At 45.2% G+C, this 23,420-nt stretch overlaps 1 protein-coding gene across 1 annotated transcript in view; it reads right to left on the bottom strand.

The window, feature by feature from the left end:
• The window catches only part of CENPI (centromere protein I), a 1,093,019-nt gene that overhangs the window by 895,019 nt on the left and 174,580 nt on the right, over window positions 1-23,420 (bottom strand). Inside the window, exons 5-6 of the mRNA XM_069613020.1 lie at window positions 9,378-9,485; window positions 3,639-3,687 (exon numbers count right to left, since the gene is read on the bottom strand). Coding sequence (XP_069469121.1) covers window positions 3,639-3,687; window positions 9,378-9,485 — 157 coding nt within the window. The remainder of the gene's footprint in view (window positions 1-3,638; window positions 3,688-9,377; window positions 9,486-23,420) is intronic.

Raw genomic sequence — 23,420 nt, 5'->3', positions numbered from 1 at the left:
CCCATGTTTCTATGGGTAACCCTCATTGCTCCTGATCGTCCCAATACTTATTGGAAATGGAGTGGCAGATGGGGTGTGATTGGAAATACAGCATTAGGTGGAGGGAGAGTGGTTTGATGTATAATTGGGAAAGGGGGAATACCGTGTCTTTCCCTTGGCTATTCTCCTTCCAATCCCCTGTAACCCTCCACTCAGGTGATCCTCCCTCGCTTATCTACCCCCAGGGTCGGGATCAAAAAGCAATGGCCCTTCCAATGCTACCTAAATGGAATATCCTGGGGGAGTAGGTGGGAGAACACCATCAGGTTTCTGAAAGTACTCACTACATAGTAAGGGAGGCTAAATCTGTGGACTATAATGCATGTTAGCATTGTCGTGAAGTGGGTTGGGAGTTCAAGACCTCTGACCAGATGGTGCTGCTACTTTGGAAGCTTGGCCTCACTCTACACGTTGAATGCTTGGGTTCCGTTCAGCATCCACAACTGTACATTTGTTGGCTAGTTTCAATGTGTATTAACTCTGGAGCCCTTTGCGAACTAAGAGGCAGTTGGCCCGCAACAGGTAGTTTTTCCTAACTTTGATATTCCCCGAGACCAACGGAGCTGTATCTGCAGGGATTGTGTTACATCATCCCATTGCCTTAGACTGAGCTTCTCTGCATTGTTTCTTTCCTGGGAATGCAGAGAGCTCCTCTGTGCAGTTTATACTTTTCCCTGTGGAGTGGATTAAGTGATCAACCAAGGACTTTGGGTGGTGGGATTGTCTGGTTGGTGTAGCAGCGTCAATGGTGAATGGGGCCAAAAAACAAGCAAAGCTCTCCTTCACAAACATGGAAGCACCAAGCAAAAATCGACCCAGGGCTCCATCGAGTGCCCCGGCTCCATGGGATGATAAGGTTGTGGCGGTGGGTTGGAGGAGTCAACCTCGAACAGTTTTGCTCCGTAGGCTCATGTTGACATGACTTTCCTCTTGGAACAGATGAAGTAGGGGTTCAAGTTGGTGACCGCTAAGCTGGACAACCTGGTGTTCAAGGTGGATCGGATGCAGCAAAGAATTGAGGAGCCCAGTCCCGTCATAACAATGTGCAAATAATGGGATTCCAGAATCAGTCAAGCCACAAAATACAGACTCCGTCACTCTCTCAGCAATTTCTGGTTGAAAGGGCGCAGAGAGCTCCCCGCAGGTCCGGAAGCAGAGTCAGAATCCCAGATCTGTGATTGGCTGGCTCCTTAATTATAGGGCTAGAAATATTATTTTAAGAAAATCAAGAGTTGGGAACCTGTCCCACCAGGCATCCAGAATTTATATTTACCTGGATTTTACACTAGCTGTGCAGAGAGCCTGTGTTAATTTTGCGGCTGTAAAACGGCAGTTACGTGAACAGGGGCTGCAATATGCCATGCTGTATCCCTCCAAGCTGCGGGTTGCGCAAGACAATACAACACATTTTTCCACAGATCCGGAGGAAGTGCGGTCCTTCCTGGAGGCTCTTCCCAAATGATGAAAAGCTGCAGAGGACAGTGTTCTATGGTCTGGTTCTGATGAATTGTGACCTCGGCTAGTTGACCTAATCGAGCTCTAAACATGGTGGTTTGTTGTTTTGTACTGTCACATATGATGATATTCATTATTGTGTTATTTTATTGTCATGCAATTCAGGTTTGTTCACCATTTGTTTTACCATTTTATGATTATTGCAGAATGGAATTGACATTGTGATTGTCATGATGTACTTTTTATGCATATGGTGTAATATTTAGATATATTTATATATTTTTGAGGATACAAATATATATTTGTGTACGCTAGATGTGTGTTACATGGCAATTCTAGTGGACTGTTTGAAATTAGATTAAACAACATTATTGCAATCATTGAATTTATGTCATGTGACGCCACCTTGTCTTTAGTATCTTATGATTTTGGCCCCAGGTGTCAATGAGTTAAGGGGCATACCCACCTCTTGGTTGAGAGGAAGCACAACAGTGGCATCGTATATCATGCCCTTTATGTTTCAGGAGAGGAGGGCATCAACTGTAGATTAAGCTTTGCAACTGCAGGCCAAGGACCTATTGAAATAGTCTTGCACCGTCAGTGTAGTGTCCAGGTAAAGCTAGGCATCTACAGAGCAAAGGTTTCAGGACAAAAGTCCCAGCCGGCCCTCACGCAACATGTGAAAACATTTTCACCCATTTAACATACGCCATGAGAAACGTCCAACCACACTCCCAAACATATATTGTAGGATGGAGTTTGTTTATATTATATTATATTGGTTCTAGATAAAGTTGGGAAGACTGCATACGGACAGACAAAAACGTTGTTTCTACTTTAATATTTAAAGTCATGTTAAAGTAGGAACAGTGATTTCACAAAGAACCAGGCCTGCCAGGTCAAAGCAAAGCAGCAGACCATGGTTTCTCTTTAATAGAAGTTCAGTATCTGCAGATACTCTACCCAGTATCACCATAAGCAACAATCATTGGGAGAGTGTAGGGCCCAGCAGAGATTTCTCACACTTCCTTTCCAAGTACCAGACTTCTATGCCTGATCATTTGTCCTCTTCACAAGGATGCAGATCCATCAGGATAAAAGGGGAAAATGGGGAAAAGGGGGATGAGAGAGGACCCCTGGCACCCAATAGCAAGGTCACAATTACTCAAATGTTTGAAGGCCACACCGTCACTGGGGGGTTGGGGTGGGGGATTGATATGCAGTTTCACAGACTTTCCTGCCTCTTCCCAAGGTGTAGATTGAGACCTTTGAACCAAGTTATCATTCACAAACAGGCACAATCTAATTTTGGCAACTGTGGTCTTTGATTCTTAAGGCAAGCAGTAGGCATGACCATATACTGGACAACAATCTTATCCTGTGCCCTGCTAGTGGCACCAGTATCTGGCCATTGGACTAGGTACATGAATGGAACAGTGGTTCCTCGTCGACACCCCTTCCTCTTTAGCTCCCCTTCTCCTACAGCAAGCAGTACCACACTAGAATCAAGCAAGGGCTTACCCCATCTATCTACAATAAGTATATATATATATCCCTAATGAGGACTCGCATGGGGCCAAAAGGTGCCACAAATCAGAAGCTGTATTTAATATTGCTTCTTAATATTGTAGGGCATCATGCACAATTATGAAAAGAGTAGACACACGGTCCCTGGTGGCACCAAGTATAAGCTTAGCAGACTGAGAAAAAACAGGCCCTATACTACTCAATCATATCTAAACCAGCTAGTACAGAGACCAGACCAGGAGATGTCCAATTAGGTCAAAAGCACACAAATCCTGGACATGGCAGAAGCCCATAATCTGAGCACACTCTGGGAACGTAGCTCTTGCCAGTCAAGTTATACTCAGTTTTCAACTTCAATCAATAGTTTTGGAACGTGGAGTGCTTTTCACCCCCCTCCACACGATGAGGCTTGAAAACATACAATGAAGGGCAAATGTGAAATACATGAAATGCAGTGGCGATAATATTGTAAACATTTTATGATTAATTGCAAAATATAAAAAGGGCATTTTTTAAAACCTTTGGGCTCAATTCAACAATATTAAGAAAGTGATCATTGTTCCAATTATTACACATTGTTGTCCCAGCGCTAAAACGTGAACACTGAACTTGCTTACCATTCTCTTTCTTGGTGAGTAGGTAGAGTAGGTGGCAAATAAAAGGAGACTGTGGGAAGAAATGGAAAAGCATGTAGTCAGGAATATGAACATACATGCACAGTTGAAGTTACTCACTGTGGCAACAATGACACTCAACTATGAGAGACCATCATGTAAAATGCATGCAACGTCTTATTGGCCAGTACCATTGCAGGCGCGCAAGCCCTTTAAATGAAAGAAATATATATTTAACAGCAGGATGGGCCCACCAAGGTCTCACAACAGACCCACTGAGTAGCCGGCATAGACATTCCTTCCCCCATCTTCCTTTACTCGTTCCCCACCCTGAGAGTGGACCTTGTATGCAATTAACTAGGAGTAAAATATTGAGTACCTTTTAATTAACTTTCAGTCACGTCCTGCGTTAAAATCTTCCAATTTGCAGGACTGAAAAACTCGAATAGGTAAATCAATAGATGCTTTTTAGAGATCCTGACCAAACTGGACATTGGCCTTGGGCAAATACAGAAAATGCGGTTAACAGAAGTTTCAAGAGGTGGCAGAATAGTGCACCATTTACCCATAGAAACAACTCCCTCCCCCGAACAGTTTTTAAAAATAAAAAATAGTTTGTACATTTTATAATGGCACCTTGCTGAACTAGTGTTTGTGTCCTTCACATTTACACATGAACAGCGAAGGTTCCTCACCACTATTCAAGCCTTCACCATCAAAAAAAGTGATCCTAGGCAACCACCTCTGACTGGACCATCCAAACCACTACAACAGCCTATTCAATCAGACCATGGACAATTGGGTTTTTAAACCTTGGGACAGCAAACCCACATATCTATTCCTTGATGTTGCATTAAATATCAAGCATGCTGAACTCTCTTGGTCTGACCACAAAGTTCTACTCAGCAATAGGAACTACCCACAGAAACACCACTCAGATAAAATCACATCACCCAGAAAGAGCAAATATTTTAAAACAACCTAATAAAATGAAGATCATTCAGAGGAAAATGTCCCCCAAACCCAAAGAAAAGCCCGAATCTGACTGAACAATCCCAACATCCACCTTGACTACCTTTTGCAAAGTAACAAAACTATGTTGCCAAGTAAAAACTTCAAAATAAAATGCTACACAGAAAAAAACAAAAAAAAAATATATGGGTCCACTATGAACTAGCAAGATTAAAAAAAATGACAACCTTGAACATAGAGGAAATCCTAATCACCAAACAAACTGGTATGTAAGACACACAAGAGGTACAAGACCATTGAAAAAGAAAAGAAAGTGTAGAGCAAAACCACATCACATCACATCACTGCCCGTTGTAAAACCAACTAGGTATTCAAATCTTGCAATGTATCAACAGACCCTAAAACCTCAGAGGATTTAATATCTTAGCAGCTGGCTTTTAGCATTAAAAAATAAATAATCGACCAATTATTTTAATTATCCAGTTTTCCTCGAATTTAACTATCATTTCAGAGGAATTCATTACAGCAGCAAAGAAGTTGAGCTGCGGCAGAAACCTTAACAGTGGTTTAATTAAAATAGCCGCCCAAGTCAGCCACCTTATCACTCATTAAAACCTAATGTTGACCACCCAGAAAACTACCACCAATTATCAAATACGCCTTTTATAGCCAGAAAGACTAGAAAAAAAATAACCACTGCTCACTTCACCACGGTGAGCAGGAGACAACACGCACTTCAAGAATATCCTTTCTACAGGTATTACATGTAAGAGTATCTCAAGAGTGTAAAAAAAAAAAATAGAAAAGAAACATCCCAGCATAGTCATCCCTGGTTTACTTTGGATATTTTTTAGCAAATTGATACAGCATTCCTGCGAGTTAGTGAGCGACGGAACTAGCGAATAAAAACAAAAAAAACACTCAGGTGGGTGCTTTGCACATTGCATGTATAATTGACGTAGTGGTTAGGAAAGGCAACACATGCTGCCCTGACCCTCACATTAGGAAAATGGATTCTGCAGAGTGCCCATGAGCTCCTGAATGAAAAGAAATCCTTCAAAAATAACACAAGATTCAATCCAGCACTCAAGGGAGGTCTCGGATGCTTCTTTATTTGGCTACAGTCCCATCAAGTGCGTACCAAGTTGATAGTTAAAATCAATGCTTGCCCCAAATTTAATTCACAAGTCAGAACATTAACAAAAGCATTAGGTTTAAAAAAAAAAAAAGGCAAATGGCCTCATATTAAAAATCCAAACCTTAGATGAATAAATAGCCCTCAAAATCACATAAAAGAGGAGGTTGAAACTTGCCAATTCTGAAATCTCACGTTAACACCAAAGAGAACCTTCCATGTCACCACCTTGATTATGACTGGATTTAATGAGTTTGGAAATATTATGAGAACATTCCTAAAGAACATTTCAAACTGTGGTATTAGGAAATCAATTGAGCAGACAATCGCAGTCCCCCAGAGCGGCCCAATTGTGCAACAGAAAAGGAGGGGGGATCTCTGTAGGTAGCAAACTGAAGATAGAATGGCTGTTTAGTTTAAATGTTTGGACAGACTACAGAAGAAACAAAAGACAGCATATAATTCAAAGAGCATACCTACGAAACTGGGAGCGGTTTGCCTTCTGCATGTAGCTTAGAAGAGCTTTGTCAGATGAACACAGACCACTACATTATAGGGGTATTGTGGACTCCAAGACAGCAGAAGCCATACAAAGATTTGGATAGGACTTTGCATGTGCTGGCCATTTGCGATCTCACCAACCTGCATCTGTCACATTTCAAATGGGATTTGTTTTAGCTTGGCAAAATTATGGTCTTCAAGGTCCTCACAGAAATGATGCCGCTGGAGTAGGCTTATGCTGTTGCATGAAACAAACTGCTTCAGTCTCAAAATACTAATGAGAGATTCTGCCCTTTGGTAAGCCCAGAAGGGACTACTTTAAAGGCTGTGGTGTGCCCAAAGTGTTGTTGACCCGACAATGTAACTGCTTCTCCTTATATGAAGGTTGCCTCCTTGTAGAGCCATAGTCTTCCAGACAGTGTGATAGATCAACAAAACAGACTCAAAAAGGTTTAAAAGTGATTAACGTAGAAGTGCCAGCAGTTGGGAAAACACCTACAAGGTAAAGAGCTCTTTCGACAACGCATCTCTCCCCTTCCTTGGCATTGGTCCAAGCCAACAGTGTCAGGAAGGGTAAAAAGATTAACAGCCAAGGTTGTCCTGATCAGATTTAAGTGTTCTCCTCCAGGATCTCTAAAACAAAATAGTCTGGGTTATATAGCTCTTCATAGAGGTATACTGCATTGCTCGCTATTTGCAAGCCACACAAGGTGAAAGTGCCTAGTCCACCTATTGAAGGTCCAGGTTTAAACTAGCCAAGGTCACTAAAACATCTCTATTCTAGGATGATGCCCGCCTCACCCCACAACCACCAATCTGGGCCACAGGGAGTCTTAATTATGCAACATTTCTCATTCATGGATTATCGCCGGTCAAGTGGCACAGCGAGTAGAGCACTCGCTTTGGCATCCGTGCAGATCCTGCTAACGCAGGTTCGAATCCCGGCGGGGCCAAACTCAGCCTTTCATCCTTACGAGGTCGATAAATGAGCACCACACACCGTGGGTAATAATAAGCAGTGCTCAGATACCTGAGGGTTCGTAGCGCTATATAACTGCCAAAATATTATTTTTATTATCGCACATTATTCCAATAGCTTTGCTCGCCGACTCCATCTCCACTACACTTGTCACTGCCCTTCAATCACCTAGGACATTTCTGCCTGCCACACCAGTTAACTCACCAGAACCTTAGTCCTAATAAAGGCTCCTACATAGGCCATTGAATCTGGCCTGGGAATTGGGTTGTCCTACCCTTTTGTTTGAGCCTCTGAATGGCAGCAATTGCTGTCTTGTTCATTAGTTCCATTACAACAGGTCCACAGTGAAACGATCAATGGTCGAGGCGAAGCAGAATTCGATCTTGCAACCCTCGATCCCTTGCTGGAGTGCAATTCTGATAGTTGTGGTTGCATGGGTTATTAACAAATGGGTGGCATACCTCTATGCTCAGGAAACCGTCACCTGCTCTAGTTCTAGGCAAACTCCAGCAGATCTCCCTAGTCACAATCGCAGAAGTTAGTGCTCCAATAAAGGCGGTCTGGTTTCTGAACTTGCATACAAGCACTCCTTGGGGCTGTTGAATCCATAACCAAGCTTGGATAATCCTGAAGTCTATGAAAAGGTCACTCATGACAGGGCACAGGCTGGAGGATGGCTGTCACACTCACCCTGTGGGACCACTAGGTACCTCAAAGCTTTGTTCAATTGACCAAACAGGCCAGTTTATTTTTCTTTCAGGTGACAGTCCCCACTCCAAGCCGAGTGACCGTGCCAGATAAGAGTTCACCACAGCAGTGACTAATCGCCCAACCCCTGGGGAATAAAATTGATCCGGTTTGGCTGCATATGGTTGCTGGTGCCCAAGAAAAAGAAAGTTGAGAGCCATGGCTTATATGCAGACAAATGTCACTTTCACAGTTTGTAGATTTCCAGAGCAATAGGCATTAAATTCAGGTAGTGGAGGGCCTTTAGAGCAGGGACACTGGCCAATATTCAACACTATGAACTACGCCAAACACTTAACTCATGCATTATTTTCTTAAAGCTAAAGAGGAACTTCACCAGCAGGTTTGGATCATATAGGAACTGCATATGCTAGCAACAGGAATGCACGTCCCTACAAGAGGAACAGGGGATAGCTACAAAACATTTGTATGAATGTGCAGTGTAGGGGCTAAGTAATGCTTTTGTTTAAACAACTATACTATGTGAAGCAAGCATTTGTCCCAAATAACTAAACGGCTAGGCTCCTGCTTCCCAAAACTATCATCCAAAGAACAGAAGCAGAACATTTACTATGTGACAAGTACAGTTATAAATATCCTCATTGCTTCCTTGCCACAAAAATCTGAAAGTCATTGAGAATGCCTGAAGATGTTTTGCCACTAAAGTAAGCAGTTTTATTAAGAATCCTTCCCAAAAAGGTAGCACAGTTGCTCTCTCATAAAGGGAAAAAAAACGTGGACCTAGGTACACTTGTGGAGTTTCAAGTTGAGCAGGCATGTTGCGTTTGTATATCAGGGATAGGAAAACAAGAGGCTGATAAGAGGTGTGTTAATAAGGGCAAATGGAAGCAGAGTTCAACAGTAACACGAGGGATGGAGCATGGGTACAGAGCAGGGCTGTTGAACTGGCTCTCTAGCTTCAAGATTGCTGTTACAGTAAGGTTTCCTTTCCCTTCCAACGCCACAGGAAAGGACATTCAAGCCACATATAAGAAGGGATACGAAACATGTAAGAGGACATTGTTAGATGAATCTGATAATTAATCGTCTTTAATTTGCATCTGTTATGATGCAAGTCACAAATACATATTTCTAAAAGGCTAGTAGGTCTTCAGTAATAGACAACATATCAGAGGAAAACATGTTAGTGGGTGTTGTACAGTTACATTTGTTTTGATACCAAATATGACTTAAAGAATACATAAACTAAGCTGCTTGTCACTATCAATTATTTCTAGTCCAGGGTTACAACAAATAACTTTTCCACCATGGCAAGCAGTTATACAAACAGCCATGTATATCACAGAATATTGTTAAAATTATGTATTAAAAACAGCTCTTACAGAGAAGTGGTAAAGAAAAGATCATAGATTGGGTAAAGCCAGTGTATGGATTTACTGCTGCATACCAGTTTTTCATCCTGCACGAAGCAGAAGAGGATCCCATATAGAGCATGGAGCTGTTCTTTGGCTTCAATAAGATCAAATACAGTTATCAGCCAACGCAAAAACAGAACCTGCAAAACAACAAAGATGCGTTACTGAAAAGTACATGCGAACAACACGCACTCCGTAAAAAAAGGCCAGGCAATTGTGATCAAATGAAACATCAAGAAAGAAAAATCAAGACCATCTTAAGCAAGCCCTCTCTTAAGGCTAAAGTTCCTCACTGTATTAACGTATCTGCTCCTAGTCCCCAATCTCCTACTCGTCTATATTAGACGGTCTCAAAAAAGGAGAGGAGACTACAGTGCTTGTGCAGCAAGGAAGCCCTGCCTAATCATTTACAGCTTGAGCTAAACTTGCAGAGGATGGAGGAGGAAAGGGTATGGAAAAGGTATACGGTGAGCAATTTACTTACTCTTCTGAAACGCGTCCCCCACCACCACTCCCAGTTATCTATACATCACAAAAAGAGGGCGGGAACAATAACAAGGAAGACCAGATCAACCAAACCTGTTCCTAGATGCTGGGCGTCTTAATGGTAAAACAGCTCTGCACCCCGAGCTTCACAGTGCAAGCCTTTAAAAAAATAAGTAGTTTTCACCAAGTATCCACTTTACCAATGGCTTCTATGGGAGTATGCATCAGGACAATAACAAGTGGTTTTGGTACTGAACGAGTATGAATACCCTTATGGGTGAGGAAAAAGGCTGATCTGCGTAACAATGTCAGGACCACTGTACGTACAAGCAGCCCTACAGAAAGTAGGGAGTACAAATACTCCCAACAAGAAAATCACAAAATATCTACAAAACATTTCTGATTTCTAGTCAAAACATGTTTACTGGCTAATAAAATACCCCCACTGGGAATTTGACGGTTTTACTCCCTAAAATATCATTTTACTCCCAACCTAAAAAATAGGGAGTAAAATACTCCCAGTTTGGCCAAGGGGTAGGGTCTGCACTGTTGGAAGTGCCCCAGGAGAAGGGGGAATTACCATCCACATCTGGTTGGGCTGCTCCGAGATCCAAATCATAGAGGTACTATCGTGGATAAAAGGTGTGGATGGGATTCACAGGGAGCTTTCGCCCTGGCTCCTTCTCTTTGGGGTCTGGCTGGGGGAAGGGAGCGAAGCAGAAAAGGGACAAATGCTACAGATTATATTGGTTACTGCTAGATGCTGCCTTGCACAGTGGTGGAAGAACTTGCGCATGCCTCGGGAAAGGAAATGAGTGGCAAAAACCAGAGCGATACATGATATGGATTAACTCACATTTTTTGGACAAGTCCAGGACAATTATTGAAGGACTGTGGGCTCCCCTTCTTTGAGAAGTACGGACGATGAAGGGGAGAAGGGAGAGGCACTGGCTGTGGAGGGGAGGGGTGGGGCTCACTGCACAGAGTTTACCATGCTGTTGCACTGGACATGATTTTTTTTTTTATTGATTTTAATTGTATTACAATTTTTACAAAAAGAAAAAATCCAGGAAACCCATTCACAAAAAGAAGTTTCTCTTTCAGATAAAAAGTCCTCCAGATTCTATAAATATTACAATGTTCTTCTTTAGGTTGAGTTCAGTAAATGTTCCTAAGTTCCTTTTGAGACCATCTTGTATTCCTCAACTAGGCCGATTTCTTTGAAAAAGAACTACGGCCACCACCCAATCAGTTCTCTCACCACCCATCAAACGGGCCCACCATTCATCTTCCTCAACTATCGTTGAGGATCCCAGGAATTTCAGTAGGTAGATTTCTCTTGCTTCTTTTGTGCCTTTACATGTCAGCAGAAGGTGGTGGATTGTTTCCCGGTGATGGATGTCGCAAAAACGACACTTATCCGTTTCAGCAAGACCTCTTCTAAATTGCGTCTCGTTAGTCTTTAACAAGTTCAATCCAATTCTGAGAAATGTATGGCACAGACGTTTGTCTAGGAATTTCTTAAGGTAACCTCTGAAAAAAACATACATATACCACTAGCTACCCACCTCTAAAACACAGATGTGTTAGAGGTGGGTAGCTAGTGGTATATGTACGTTTTTTTCTGCTGTATCTCTCCTCACATACCACAGCCCCCTTAAAAAATTGAGGAAACCCTTGTGCTCACAACACTTGCCTTTCCCCTTAAGGTATCCTCTGACATCGTTGATTTTCTTAGGAACTTGGGGAAAATTCTGAGTTATTTTATAGGACATTGCTGCATCTTGTGTTTTAATCCAGTCCAATTCTGTACGTTTTGTCACCACCTTAGTTGGATTTTGTATTAGAGTCTCCCTCGTCAGGGCCACCTCTTCGAGAACATTTACACAGCTATCGGCCCATGTTAGCGGTTTGTTTTTTTCCGATGTCTAGCTCTTTACTCAGGATCTCGAAAACTGGTGCCGTTGGCTTCATTATAACTTTTCTGAAGAGCATCATGGTGTTCCTCTGGATAGAGCCTTTCATGGAGGATAAGCATAGTTTTTGTCTACCTAGGCATATAGGGACCGACATCGGCAGGCCCAGGACTCTTCCAAAATAGGCCTTCAAGTCTGTCCCATAGGTTGCTTGGAATTTGCAGCATGGCTTCCGATCCGTAGATTATACACAAGACCACTTTCGCTTTGAAGAAGGACAGGACTGGTATCTTGGAGTATTCCCCGAACTTACTGTCGATCATCCTTGCTTGGACACTCAGAGTCTTTGTTTTGGCTATTAATGACTCTTGCATTGGGCATTCTATGTTGCTGTTACTTAGAGTTACTCCCAAATACGTGAAGTTCTTTACAACTTCTATTCTTTCGTTCTCCACGTTCTATTTTTCTTTATTGGCTGACCTGGAGTATGTTTCAAATGCCATGATCTTAGTTTTGATCTTGTTTAGTTCCAAGTCGTTCTCTTTTAGGTACTTAAGCAGGGCGCCCAGCTGTCTTTGAAGCCCCACCGCTGTTTGATCTAAAAGGATAATATCGTCCGCGTACAAGAGTCTCTGGATCTTTTCACCTCCTAAAGATGGAGGGAAGCCTCCGATGGTACTGAACTCCTCTTCCACATCTGCTATGTACGCGTTGTAGAGGGCTGGGGCAGCCCTACTTTACACCACGAGCGGTGCATATTGCCTTCGAAAGAGCTCCCTCACTGTTCAGGCGGACTCTCATGGTCGTGTCCTCGTAACGCCTTTATTGGCGCCAAGATTTTCTCCGGGCAATTCTTGCTGCTCAATTTTGACCATAGCCGTACCCTATTGACTCGGTCAAATGCCTGCACTAGGTCAACGAAGGCCATGAATATCCGGGGAGCTCTTTTGCTTTGAGGCAGCATAACAGAAGAATGTTAGCAGTGGTGCCGATGTTTCGCACAAAGCCCGCCTGAAACCTGTCTGTGTAGGTGGAGTTTTTTTTGCCAGCTGTAGAGACCATCCAAGGCGCAAGAGCCGAACACCTTGCCAATAACATCTAAGAGCGCTATGGGGTGATAGTTCTTTGGATCTTCTTTATCTCCCTTTTTGAAGATAGGGACGACGTTTGCAGACTTCCAAGAAGGAGGGACCTTATTGTCTAAGTTGCGGTTATGGAAAATCTGTCCAATCAAGGGGGCCCAGTTTTCTGCGTTGATTTTTAAGTCGATATTTGATATGCCGTCCGGCCCAGTGCTCGAGTTTTTTAGTTTCATGATTTTGAGTTTAATCGACTCTGTATCGCAAGGAATTTCCCACGCTGCCTCTTCTTGCCTATGGCTTTCCGAAAGTTCACTCTTGGGTCTTTTATAAAGAGTCTCAAAGAACTCCACCCATTGTTCTTCACTCATGTTGTTCTGCTGGTTATTGTTGATCTTTGCAGTTGTCAAATTAATTAATGACCAGAACTCTTTGCTGTTTTTCGTCGCAAGTGTTATCATTTTCTCGGCGTCTAGTTGCAAAAGCCTTGTGCGATGTTGTCTCAACCAACCTTTATATTGTCGTTGGGCTTGGCGGAGCCTTTCGGTCGACTTATCCGACTTTGAAATTTTCACCATTCGTTGAAATTCTCAAGATTGCTCTCTGCAGCACCAAGTCTCTGTCATAGCTGTGTTTGTGTATTTCGCGATTATGATCTCCTCGATGTTTTGTTGTACGGTATGCCTCCAGTAGCGGAACGTAATCCAGGTTTGTGGGTTTGCTTAAAGACCCAAATGTGCCCTTTGAGTTGCTGTTATAGGCCCTCATGATGGTACTGATGCTTTTCTGCCGTTAATTTCAGACAGTTCCCTCTAGGGCCTGTTTCTAGACCTTGCGTCAGGCGATCCTGCCCTGGTCTTTTGGTCCGCCAAGTAGTTTTCAGTATATTATGGTCAATGTGGGCCGTTTCTTCCACTCTAAAAGATTTGATCAGGCTCAGTAGGTCCCTTGAGACAAAGGTATAGTTGATTGTTCTTTTTTGGTCGACTCGTTGCCACGTTGAAATTTCCTTATTTTTCTTAGATCTCAACCAGTGTAGATTGTGGAGGTCCCATTGGTCCATTAGATTTTCCCATCTTTTGCCTCTCCCCTATAAGATGAAGTTGCCTGGTTTGTTAGTTTTTCGCTAGGCTCCAGGGAGCAATTCAGGTCTCCATTTATTATAATAAAGTTCATTAGATGGGTTTCATACTCTTCTTCCAGCAATTTCTCAATTTGTTCTAGGTATTGATCAGTGTCTGACTCATCAGGATTCCAGTACGTGTTGATGATTAAACATTTTTGGGAATTCTTACCCCTAGCGCCCATGTTCGTTGGCCACCCTAGTCTGGTGGCCTAGATGAAGGGAGAAGGCAGTACCTCAGCGAGACGTTCTAAACCACTTCCTGATCTGACTGCTGTCAGAAGTCCTGCCCTCGGCCGTCCGGCGTTGCCCTTCTGCGCAGGGGTAAATGTTATAGCATAACCATCCAGGTGATGCTTTGACATCAGCCATGTCTTCTGCAAACATAGGATGTCGAATATTCCCAAATTCACGTCTTTTGCCATTGTCAAGTGGGAAAATCCTTGTGCATTCCAGAAGCCCATAAAGAGATGGTGTTGGTCGTCCTTCTCCTCCTTCGGGGATACTCCATCCACCGATTGCTAGTTCTTACTTGAATATTTTTGGGTTTTAGATACCCATGTCTGTTTGGACTGAGTTGCTGTCGCTTTTTCTTCTTGGCCAACCTCGCTCCTGGCGATTTTTGGCGGACTTTGAACTACTGTGATCCTTATTTTTTCTCCAGGACCTTTCGGCCATCTTTCTGATTTACTTGAAGGTTTTGCGTCCGCGAATCTGTTTACTTTATTATGTGAATCGCCTTCCAACTCCCTAGTGTATTGCTTTCGGTTTTCCATCCTCCGGTGACCATGCTGTTCTCTTCGTGATGAAGTTTTGGTGCTTTGGCAGGATCCGTCATCCTCACTAGTCCATCTGGATTTTCTATGTGTTGCCCTCTCATTGTCATTAGACGGTCTTCTTTTTGGTCGACTACGCAGGCTCGACTCAGTTAGCTGATCCCTCTGATATTTCTATCAGGTCGTAACCCAAGTGCCTTAAATTACAGCTCTCTTTCGTCAAGATGTTCGACACTATTACAGATGGAATGTGTAGATATGCCCGATCTATCCTGCCTTTCTCACAATGTTCAATGATTTTAATATCTTGTGGAGTCCATTGCTGCAAGTTCAGTACTTCGTTGAAGATGTTCAATGTGGAGATCCAGCTTAACCTGAAACCATCCTGTTTTTTTTCTTATTCTCTCCATTCGGAAAATTTTGCAATTGCTCTTAATGCATTTGCTCGTGGAGCCCCTAGTCTGCTCCTCACTTGAGTCACACGATACTTGGCATCTGGTCTGTTCTCTCACTTTGTTATGGCGATTTGGATTGGGATGGTTCACTGGCTTATGATTTTCCTCTGCCTTTCTCAGCAGTGGTAGTCTTGGGCTGTTTCCCATACCACATTTTTCTGGTGCCGGTATGTGCTCTTTTCTTTTGAGTCTTTGACGAGAGGGGTTCAAGGGCCTTTCGTTTTTCTTCCAGTGTTCTGTACAGATCCTCGCTATTCCACTCTTTTCTATATAACTTGGTCTTTGTAACAGCTGCTCCTGGTCGTATTGTGACGTTATTGACTACTTTCTCCGTAATTCGCGGTATGTCTGCTTCTGAGTCTTTGACTGTATAGGTACTTAAATTCATTAAAGCCTCGATAGAACCAGATTCCTCTTCCTCTTCTTCAGAGAATTTCCTTTTTCTCGACGTGGGTTTGTTTGATGGTGGGTGCTCGTCGCTGTTCTGATCTGATTTTCTACTTTGCAACGGCAATGCGCCTGTCCAGATCTGGGGGGCCGGGGGGTCACAGTTTTTAGGACCACTCACATGTCTTCACCAGTTTCAGGCTTCTGCCCACTTTTGACTACTTTGTCGCGATTTTGGATTTCTTCATAAAGAAGCTGTCAAGTTCTTTCTGTTTTGAATTTGCTGTTTTGTTTTGAGATTTAGTACTTGGTGTAATTGGGGATGTCGCCTGAGTTATCTCTATGTCATCCAGGTTAATGCAGCCACTGTCCTGTGTACCAGAATTATTTTCCTTTACTACTTGCTTGCTGTTTTTAAGTGATGGCGAGCTTAGATTCTGGGTTCCTTGTGCTTTGGTCTCCAGAACCAGTGCACAAGATGTCCCTTGCTCCCATGTGTTTTCTTGTCTCGCTTCCCTAGACAGTATGTATTTTACTAGGTATAAAATTCTGTTGTGCATTAAAGCCATAACGGTTGTTTGATCTCTTATTGACTCGTTCAAGGCTTCGTACCGTTTACCAAAAGGGGCAAGAGCAATCGTTACTGTTGACATAATTCCCATTAAGTCTACTTTCTTATGGGGGGGTGTCTCTATAACTTCCTTGAGAGGTGTTTCTACCCCTTTCGTTTCTGCACAGGGTAGGACAGGTATCAGGTGCATTTAAGATAGACTTGTTAGCAATGTTGGCAGTGTTCATCACTTCCCTACCCTGTGGAGAGCTCTGGGAAACTGGACGCCGAGTGGGCGGGCAGTGAGAGGGGGCTTCACCAGTATGCTTTCCCTGCTTTGACCCTTGGTTGAGTTCCCCAATCACATCCTCCGATGGAGATGTCCCTTTTTGGATGGTAACATTCAGGTCAGGATTCAATACCTCCAGCCCTTTCGCCGGTGTGTTTGGATGTGGAAGAGCCACAGAAAGGGGGAGAGGGTTCCCAAAATGCCATTGCACTGGCGTTCCTGACATCATTGAAGGACCCCTGGATGACAGGTTTGGATCCTCCTCCCCTTGTGGCATCTTGGGTGTTGGTGCTGGTGTAATTGCCTCTTCAACCGCCACCCAAACCTTCTAAGAGCTCAGTGTCGGTAATTTCTTTTGAAAGTCTGCGACATAATTGAATATGTTGGGATTTACTCCTTTGTTCTTATGACTTGATCCTCTATAATATGGTTTTATTGAGTTTTTCCCTGTTCTTTGTTTATTTTATTTTGTTTAGAGGCTGTTGTGGCACGTTCCTTTCTCTTTTCAGCTTTGTTCCCCTCAGGATTAGCAGGCCGCCAGCAGGGAGCAGGCTCAATACCCGGCAGCTCCACCTCTCTGGCTCCCTCCCTCAGATCCAACGTGTCTGCACACGCTGGAGTCTCTTTCATGAGCCCCGCTGCGACATCCTCGCACAGTCAGCTGTGCTGCACAGTCAGCTGTGCTGCACCGAGCCCCACCTCCTCCTCTCCTGGGCTGGCAGGCATGTTACAGCAGTCACCCTCCCCCCGCTCCGTCCCACCTCCTCCCTCAACCCTGACTCTGGAGAGAGCCCAGTCTCGTCATGGTGCGGGCCCTCACCAGGGAGCCCGGAGGCCCACCGCCACCCGGTGTGTGGATCAGAGCTCCAACGGTCTCCCCCTGATGCTGCAGCGCCAGCGAGCTCAACAGGCGCAGCCTCCCCCACAGACTTCACCTGCTCACCCAGGGACACGCTCATCCGAGGGCCACCGCCATTGATACCCCAGGGGACCCCATCAGCATTTCCACCGTCAAGGTGAGCGGGCGCGCAGGAGGCGGGGTTTCAATTTCTTTGCTGTTGGGGGTTGCGAGATTCATGTTATCGGGAGCTTTGCCTTTATCTTGCGTTACTGGCGACCAGTGGACCACCCTCACACGCAAAAGGCGTGTGAACAGTTTTATTGAAGTCTTGAATTGGCCGGCTCACATTTGTAACGGGTGATTTGTCCTTGTCTGTTTTTGCTGGGGACCTCAGGAAAGTTGTAGTCGGCTCAATGGTACCAGGATCCAACAGCCCACTATCCCCCAATGTCTCAGTCACCTCCCTCTGCAGCAAGGGAGGGATAGCGATTCCTCCCAAGTCAAAGGCTGCCTTCTTCACTGAGGTGCTTGGAAAGGTTGGGGAGGGGTGCTAGATACCAGTTTAATAAGGGAGTTCACAGGAAAATTTGTGGTGTTAATATTTGCATTGATAGCCAGAGGCTTTAATACCGTCACTCGCAGTGTTCTGCGTCTTGATGTTGAGGCGGGGGACCCTAGGCCCTCCTGTCTCTTACCTTGAGGTTCGGACGCCTCTCCGCCCCCTCCCCCCGGTTTCTTTATCTTTGTTCTCCTTCTCATGTGATGAAACGCCATCCTGACGAATGCGTGAGCTTCTCAGACAGCGCTCCTCATGCTCCTCCACTGCTGACCTGCCCGTCATGACTGCACCACTCAGCAACCGCTCTGCGGCCAAACTGGGCTTTTGAACCCTTGCTCCTCCCAGTCAGCCAGTAGGATAGGCAGTGTAGAAAGACTGCCACAGAATCAGCCAGGAAAGGAGTGACTGCAGGACTGCACCACTCAGCAAACATTACCTGCGACGCTCATTTCTGCCACACCAGCCTGCATTCTCATGGATGGGCTGCAGGCTTGTGATCCTTGGTTTTCATAAAAAGAGTAGCTGCTGGATACTCTGAATTGGTATTCTCTGTATGCTGCAACTAACTCATGGAGGGAATAAATAACTTCTCACTCCAAATTCTTGAATCAGTAACAGTGGTATCAGAACGGTCACCCTTAGTAGGTGGGAATTATACTCCAAAACTTCTTTAGGCAATGGTCAAAAGGTAAACAATCCTCAGTGGAATGGAAAGTCGTCAGTATGCTGTGGAGGGTTCTGGAACTCTGATTCTCAGAAGGATGTTACACTGGACATTTGAGGAGTTCGCCAGGGAAATACATCTTACCATAGACAAACTGTAGCGTCTGTCTCGAGCCTTTGTACATTTCTCAACAGGAAGACAGTGATCTCCTTAGGATGCACTTTCTGGAGTGAATGGGAACTTGCTGTGCACGAGGGCTGGGGGCGGGGGAAGAGGGCAGTGGGAGGGGTGGTGGATGAGCATGGGACGGGGGTGTTTTTCCGAGGAGGGATTTCATGCGAGTTTGTAATGTAATATTAGAAATACCAATAAAGAGTAGTTTTGAGAGAAACAAATGCTCCCAGTTCAAAATCTTATCTGGAGCACTGGGTACAAGTCTTGGACAATCTCATCGACTTACTACGGTTACGGGACAAATTGAGCTGTGCAAATATACAGCAGACACTGCAAGAATCTCATCCTCTGGAGTTCAGAAAGAATGTGGCATGCACCTGTCATGATGCCCGCTCCCGGGGAGCCGGTTCAAGCCCTGCGTCCCCAAAAGCGGACATCCAGTCTCCTAGGAAGGACCCAGCAACCCCATATAGGGGCCCTTTGGACAGAGTCCTGGCGCCATAGGCGCCAGGCTCATTATGGGAGTGCTTGGGTGCACTTACCTGATGCAGACCATGCTGCAGGATCCCGGCCTCCTTGAGGCCTGAAAGGAACTACTTTACCTGTGGGACTAATTTACCATCCGGGCGTGGTCGGGGAAGGATACATACCTGATTGGAGGAAGGATACATACCTGGAACTTCTTCCAAGGCTATTTGAACCCCACCCGAACAGCCACACGTGCTTCGCGTTGTTCTGCATCTAGCAGCTGGACGCTCACCGTGTCTGCTCCTGCATCCTGACTTCTGCCACGCCTGCCAGCATCCTGGATCACCCGCAAAGGAAGAGAAGAAGAGAACAGAAGAAGGAAAAGTCCTAACCTGCTAAATCCGCATCCCGGAGACATCTCGCCGACAATCCTGAAAAGGAAAACTTTTATTTAAAAGCTCATCGCGTCGATCGCTGCAGCGCCGCATTCCACTCACCTTTACAGGGCGGATTCGCAGTCACGCCCCAGCGCCTAGGGAGAAAAAGACCAGAACAAAAGGTGAGAGAGAGAAGGGAATAAGGAAAGCTAAATCTCCATGTTAAGACTTACCTGTTGATTCATTCCCTCTTCATTTCGGGTCCGCGCCGCATCCTGGCATTTTCTAAGGGGAAAAAGAGACATCAGCGTTAATGAACGAATGAAAAGACATTACCAAAAAACGCTCATTAAAGACTTACCTGATTTCCACAAGAATTTCACCTCTCATCTCGGGTCGGTGCCTGTTCCCCGGCATTCCGTACCCCAGCCCCTATGGGGAAAAAGACACTAGCATTAGTACATTAATGCATGGACACAAGGGGAAACTCTTATCAAAAAACTTACCTGGAAGCCAAGCAAGTTTGGTTCTCACCAATCCGAAAATCCAGTGAAGTAACTGGATACCAACGCGCCCCTGCATCAGAAGCAGGATGGAGAGCTCGTCCTTCCAGACCCTAAGGGTGAGAGGGGAAAGTGGGAGGCCGATGGCATTACCCCGCAGACAGTTAATCCCCTATTTTCACCTACAGAAGGATACTTCTGCGAGCCAGACAAGCCAGATTTGGGGGCCCGGTCCAGTCCGTCTTCCGAACCCTGCGCATCACCTTAGAAGAGGTCAGCAGCGCAAACCAGGCCAGCGCCTCTGTGGGAGTCAGGTGAGCGTAACAGCACCATTTAGTGGTTACTATAACAAGAGAAAACATTGGGGAGAAAGGGTTGGGGGGGGGGTCAGAGAACACCTTAACCCAGGTGTATTGCAGTGAAGATTTCCCTCCTGGCTAAGTGCCAGCAGTTCACTGATAAGCCAGAAAACTCAGCAAAAACACACATTTAAAAATCAACACAAGCCACAGGCTTGTGACCCAATACTGCCAAGACCAATGAGGAACTTTAGTGTTTAGTTCCTTGCAACCATTGGTGGAAATCCTCAGGAGGGCATCATGGGTGGAAGGTATCCAGGTAGGGGGTCGGATGTATAAACTAGGACTGTATGCGGACAACATCCTGCTGCACCTTACGAACCCCCGCAACTCGGTTCCAACAGCATTTGAGATTATTAGGGCGTATGGCTTCAAGACTAACCAGAAGTCGTCCATCTTTTTCCCCTTTGGGGCACAGGGAGATTCAGAGGTGCAGGTACTGCGGGAATTGGGAGACATAAGTATGGCTTCTCTGCAATACCTAGGGGTTAGCGGAACAAAATTCCTCGAGGAGTTAGTGGAGGCCAACTATTTCCCCCCCCCCTCCTTTTGGCAGCCCTTTACAGAGGCCTGGACAGGTAGGTTAAGCAGACTCTCATAGTTGGGGAGACTTAATGCGTTAGAGATGGCCATACTTCTGAGAATTCCAAGGCCTTTCACATGCTCCCGGTTAAGGTGCCAGTGAGGATGTTCGATGACCTTAGGCATAGGCTATTACGCTACTTGTAGTAGGGCAAAAGGCAGAGAATAGGCTGCCGGACCTGGTGAGGAATAATAGGGCGGTACTGTTTGGGTGCTTATACCCCATCTTAGATTGGACCCAGAAAAGCAGTGGGTCACTCAAGAAAACCAACTCTTGCGGCTGGTTAACGAGTGGGTGTGGGGCCTGTGAGGACGGACCAGAGACCATAGCACGTTAGCAGTATTGTGCAACATATGGATGCATGGGGGAGTGGTGAAGGGAGTCACATCATGGCGCTCCCCACTCAGTCACCTGTGTGCCCCACCAGTGTGGGATGAAATTTAGGAGCCAAATTGATTTCAAGCATGTTACAAGGCTGGACTGGAGAGAGTGGGTCAGTTGTGGTCCAAGGCATAGTTCATTTTGCCACAGGATTTTGGGGGTGGTGCTGGGGCTCACAAACCTTTCAAATTTTCTTTACTTACAGCTCCAGGGATTCTCGACGGCTGAAAGATGGTGGGAAATGTGCAACGGAACCCGTCCCCAGTAGAAGCGCTGCTTGATCGCAGAGCGGGCAGGAGGGGGTCTAACCTCGGCATTGTAAAAGGCTCTGGGGCGTGCGAGGGATAGTAGCACAGAGTCTCTCTGGCTCAGATGGGGGGGGGGGGTTTGAGTGGACAATCGACAGGGAAACTAGGTACTGTCCTGGTCAAGTGCGAGATGGAGGGAACGTCTTCCTGAGCCCCGGAGCTCCACCAGCCATGTCTACTGGGCGCAAGCAATACAGCTTAACACCTATCCCACAGCAGACCTCTCCACACCCCGCAAAGTTATCCAACCACACCCCTTCAGAAACACCAGGGGAATAGCTTCAAGCTATAGTCGCTTCAATTGCATTCCTGCGGTTATACCTTATCGTTTTTCTTTAGCATAAATGAACAGGCAAACGAGTAAATATGTTACACACAATGTAGCATTCTTATCCGTACTAGTATCACAAAACACAAGCTGTCCCTCACAAGAAGCACACCCTGACCTTGTCAGGGCAAGCTCTCCCTAGGTGGTCGGCGGTGCACCACCTATCTAATAGGGATAGCGAGAGAAATTGTCCCTCATGCACACATTCACATCAATAAATTTTACTCAATTAAAAATCCAAAAGGAGCGAAAGTGGGTTGAGACAGTTCAAATTAAATCTGGTCTCATCTGCATTCAGAGGAAGCATGTACCCCCTGGGAGTTTCCTAAAGGTTTTTTTTCCACCAACTGGGTGGATGGCTTCCAGAATATCAATCATCGCTACAGGGTGCTAAAAAAATCCCAAACATAAGGGATAACCTAAAAATAATACTCCCTCTATGAGAGTATGTGTGGTTTTTGGTGACGTGTCCGAAATTCACTTTGCGAACATGTTAGGGAAGATTTCCATTTCATGTGTAATTTTTCCTCAAGTTGTGCATCCCCCAACTTTTTGCTGATGTTTTACACCATAGTCGGATTTTACCAGGGGAGCCCAGCCTTCTGCTGCACTCCTCTGGGCTTTTCACTCACTTCTTATGGGGAAACGGACATGCCCTTAAGACAGTAAGTACTGGGAGACTTTGTTTCCCTTAGTCCTTTCCAATGTTGCAACTTTTCTGCAACATGTAACAAGTGTACAATATACCTTCCAGTACAGTACACTTGGGTCTATTAGTCATATCCAAAGGCCCTAGATACTCTCGAAGGATTTTTTAGGAGAAGTGCAGATATGCCTTGGACAGGGCTGGTGGCAGTTTATTTTTGTATATTTTTAACCCTTTCTTGCCATGTAAACCGTGATTACTACATTTGGCGCGAATAGGTGGCCTGGCTCCAAAATGGCTATGCCACGAGGTTCTTTGTCCTATACTTTGGCCATCTTGCCCCTTCACCTTCCCCAGGTCGAGCCGACCCGGGTCAGTCCTTATTTGGGCAAGTATTCTCCCGCGAAACGCCAAGCTTTCGCGGGTTTCTGCATGCCGTGTGTGCCTGTGCCTCCAGGATGTGGACTGGAATACCTGGTTCCAATACACATCCTGGGTGCCAAAGAGTCGGGAGTGCTGTGAATGCCTGGGACCACCATGGTCCGTGATTGGTCCACGTTATGTTATGCCTGTATGAGAGCAGATCTCCCATTGGGTCCTCTTCGTTTTGGTGCAAAGGAGATTCTGGATAAGAGAAGGCCCCAAACACCCATACTATGTCGATCTCTGGAGTTCTCACTGAACGAAGAATAGGATCCAGGTATCCTGAAACTAAGAAGCCGAGGAACCGCTGGAAGGTTTGGCACCCTGAGTCCGCTGTCGTCCCTCTGAATCTGGTCGTCCTGGAAGGTCTACAAAGACGCTTCAACCCATTGGAATAGTG

Source organism: Ambystoma mexicanum, chromosome 5p (genome assembly GCF_040938575.1).
Source record: "Ambystoma mexicanum isolate Mex_15411 chromosome 5p, UKY_AmexF1_1, whole genome shotgun sequence".
Lineage (NCBI taxonomy): Eukaryota > Metazoa > Chordata > Amphibia > Caudata > Ambystomatidae > Ambystoma > Ambystoma mexicanum.
This window is presented reverse-complemented; position numbering and strand designations above follow the sequence as displayed.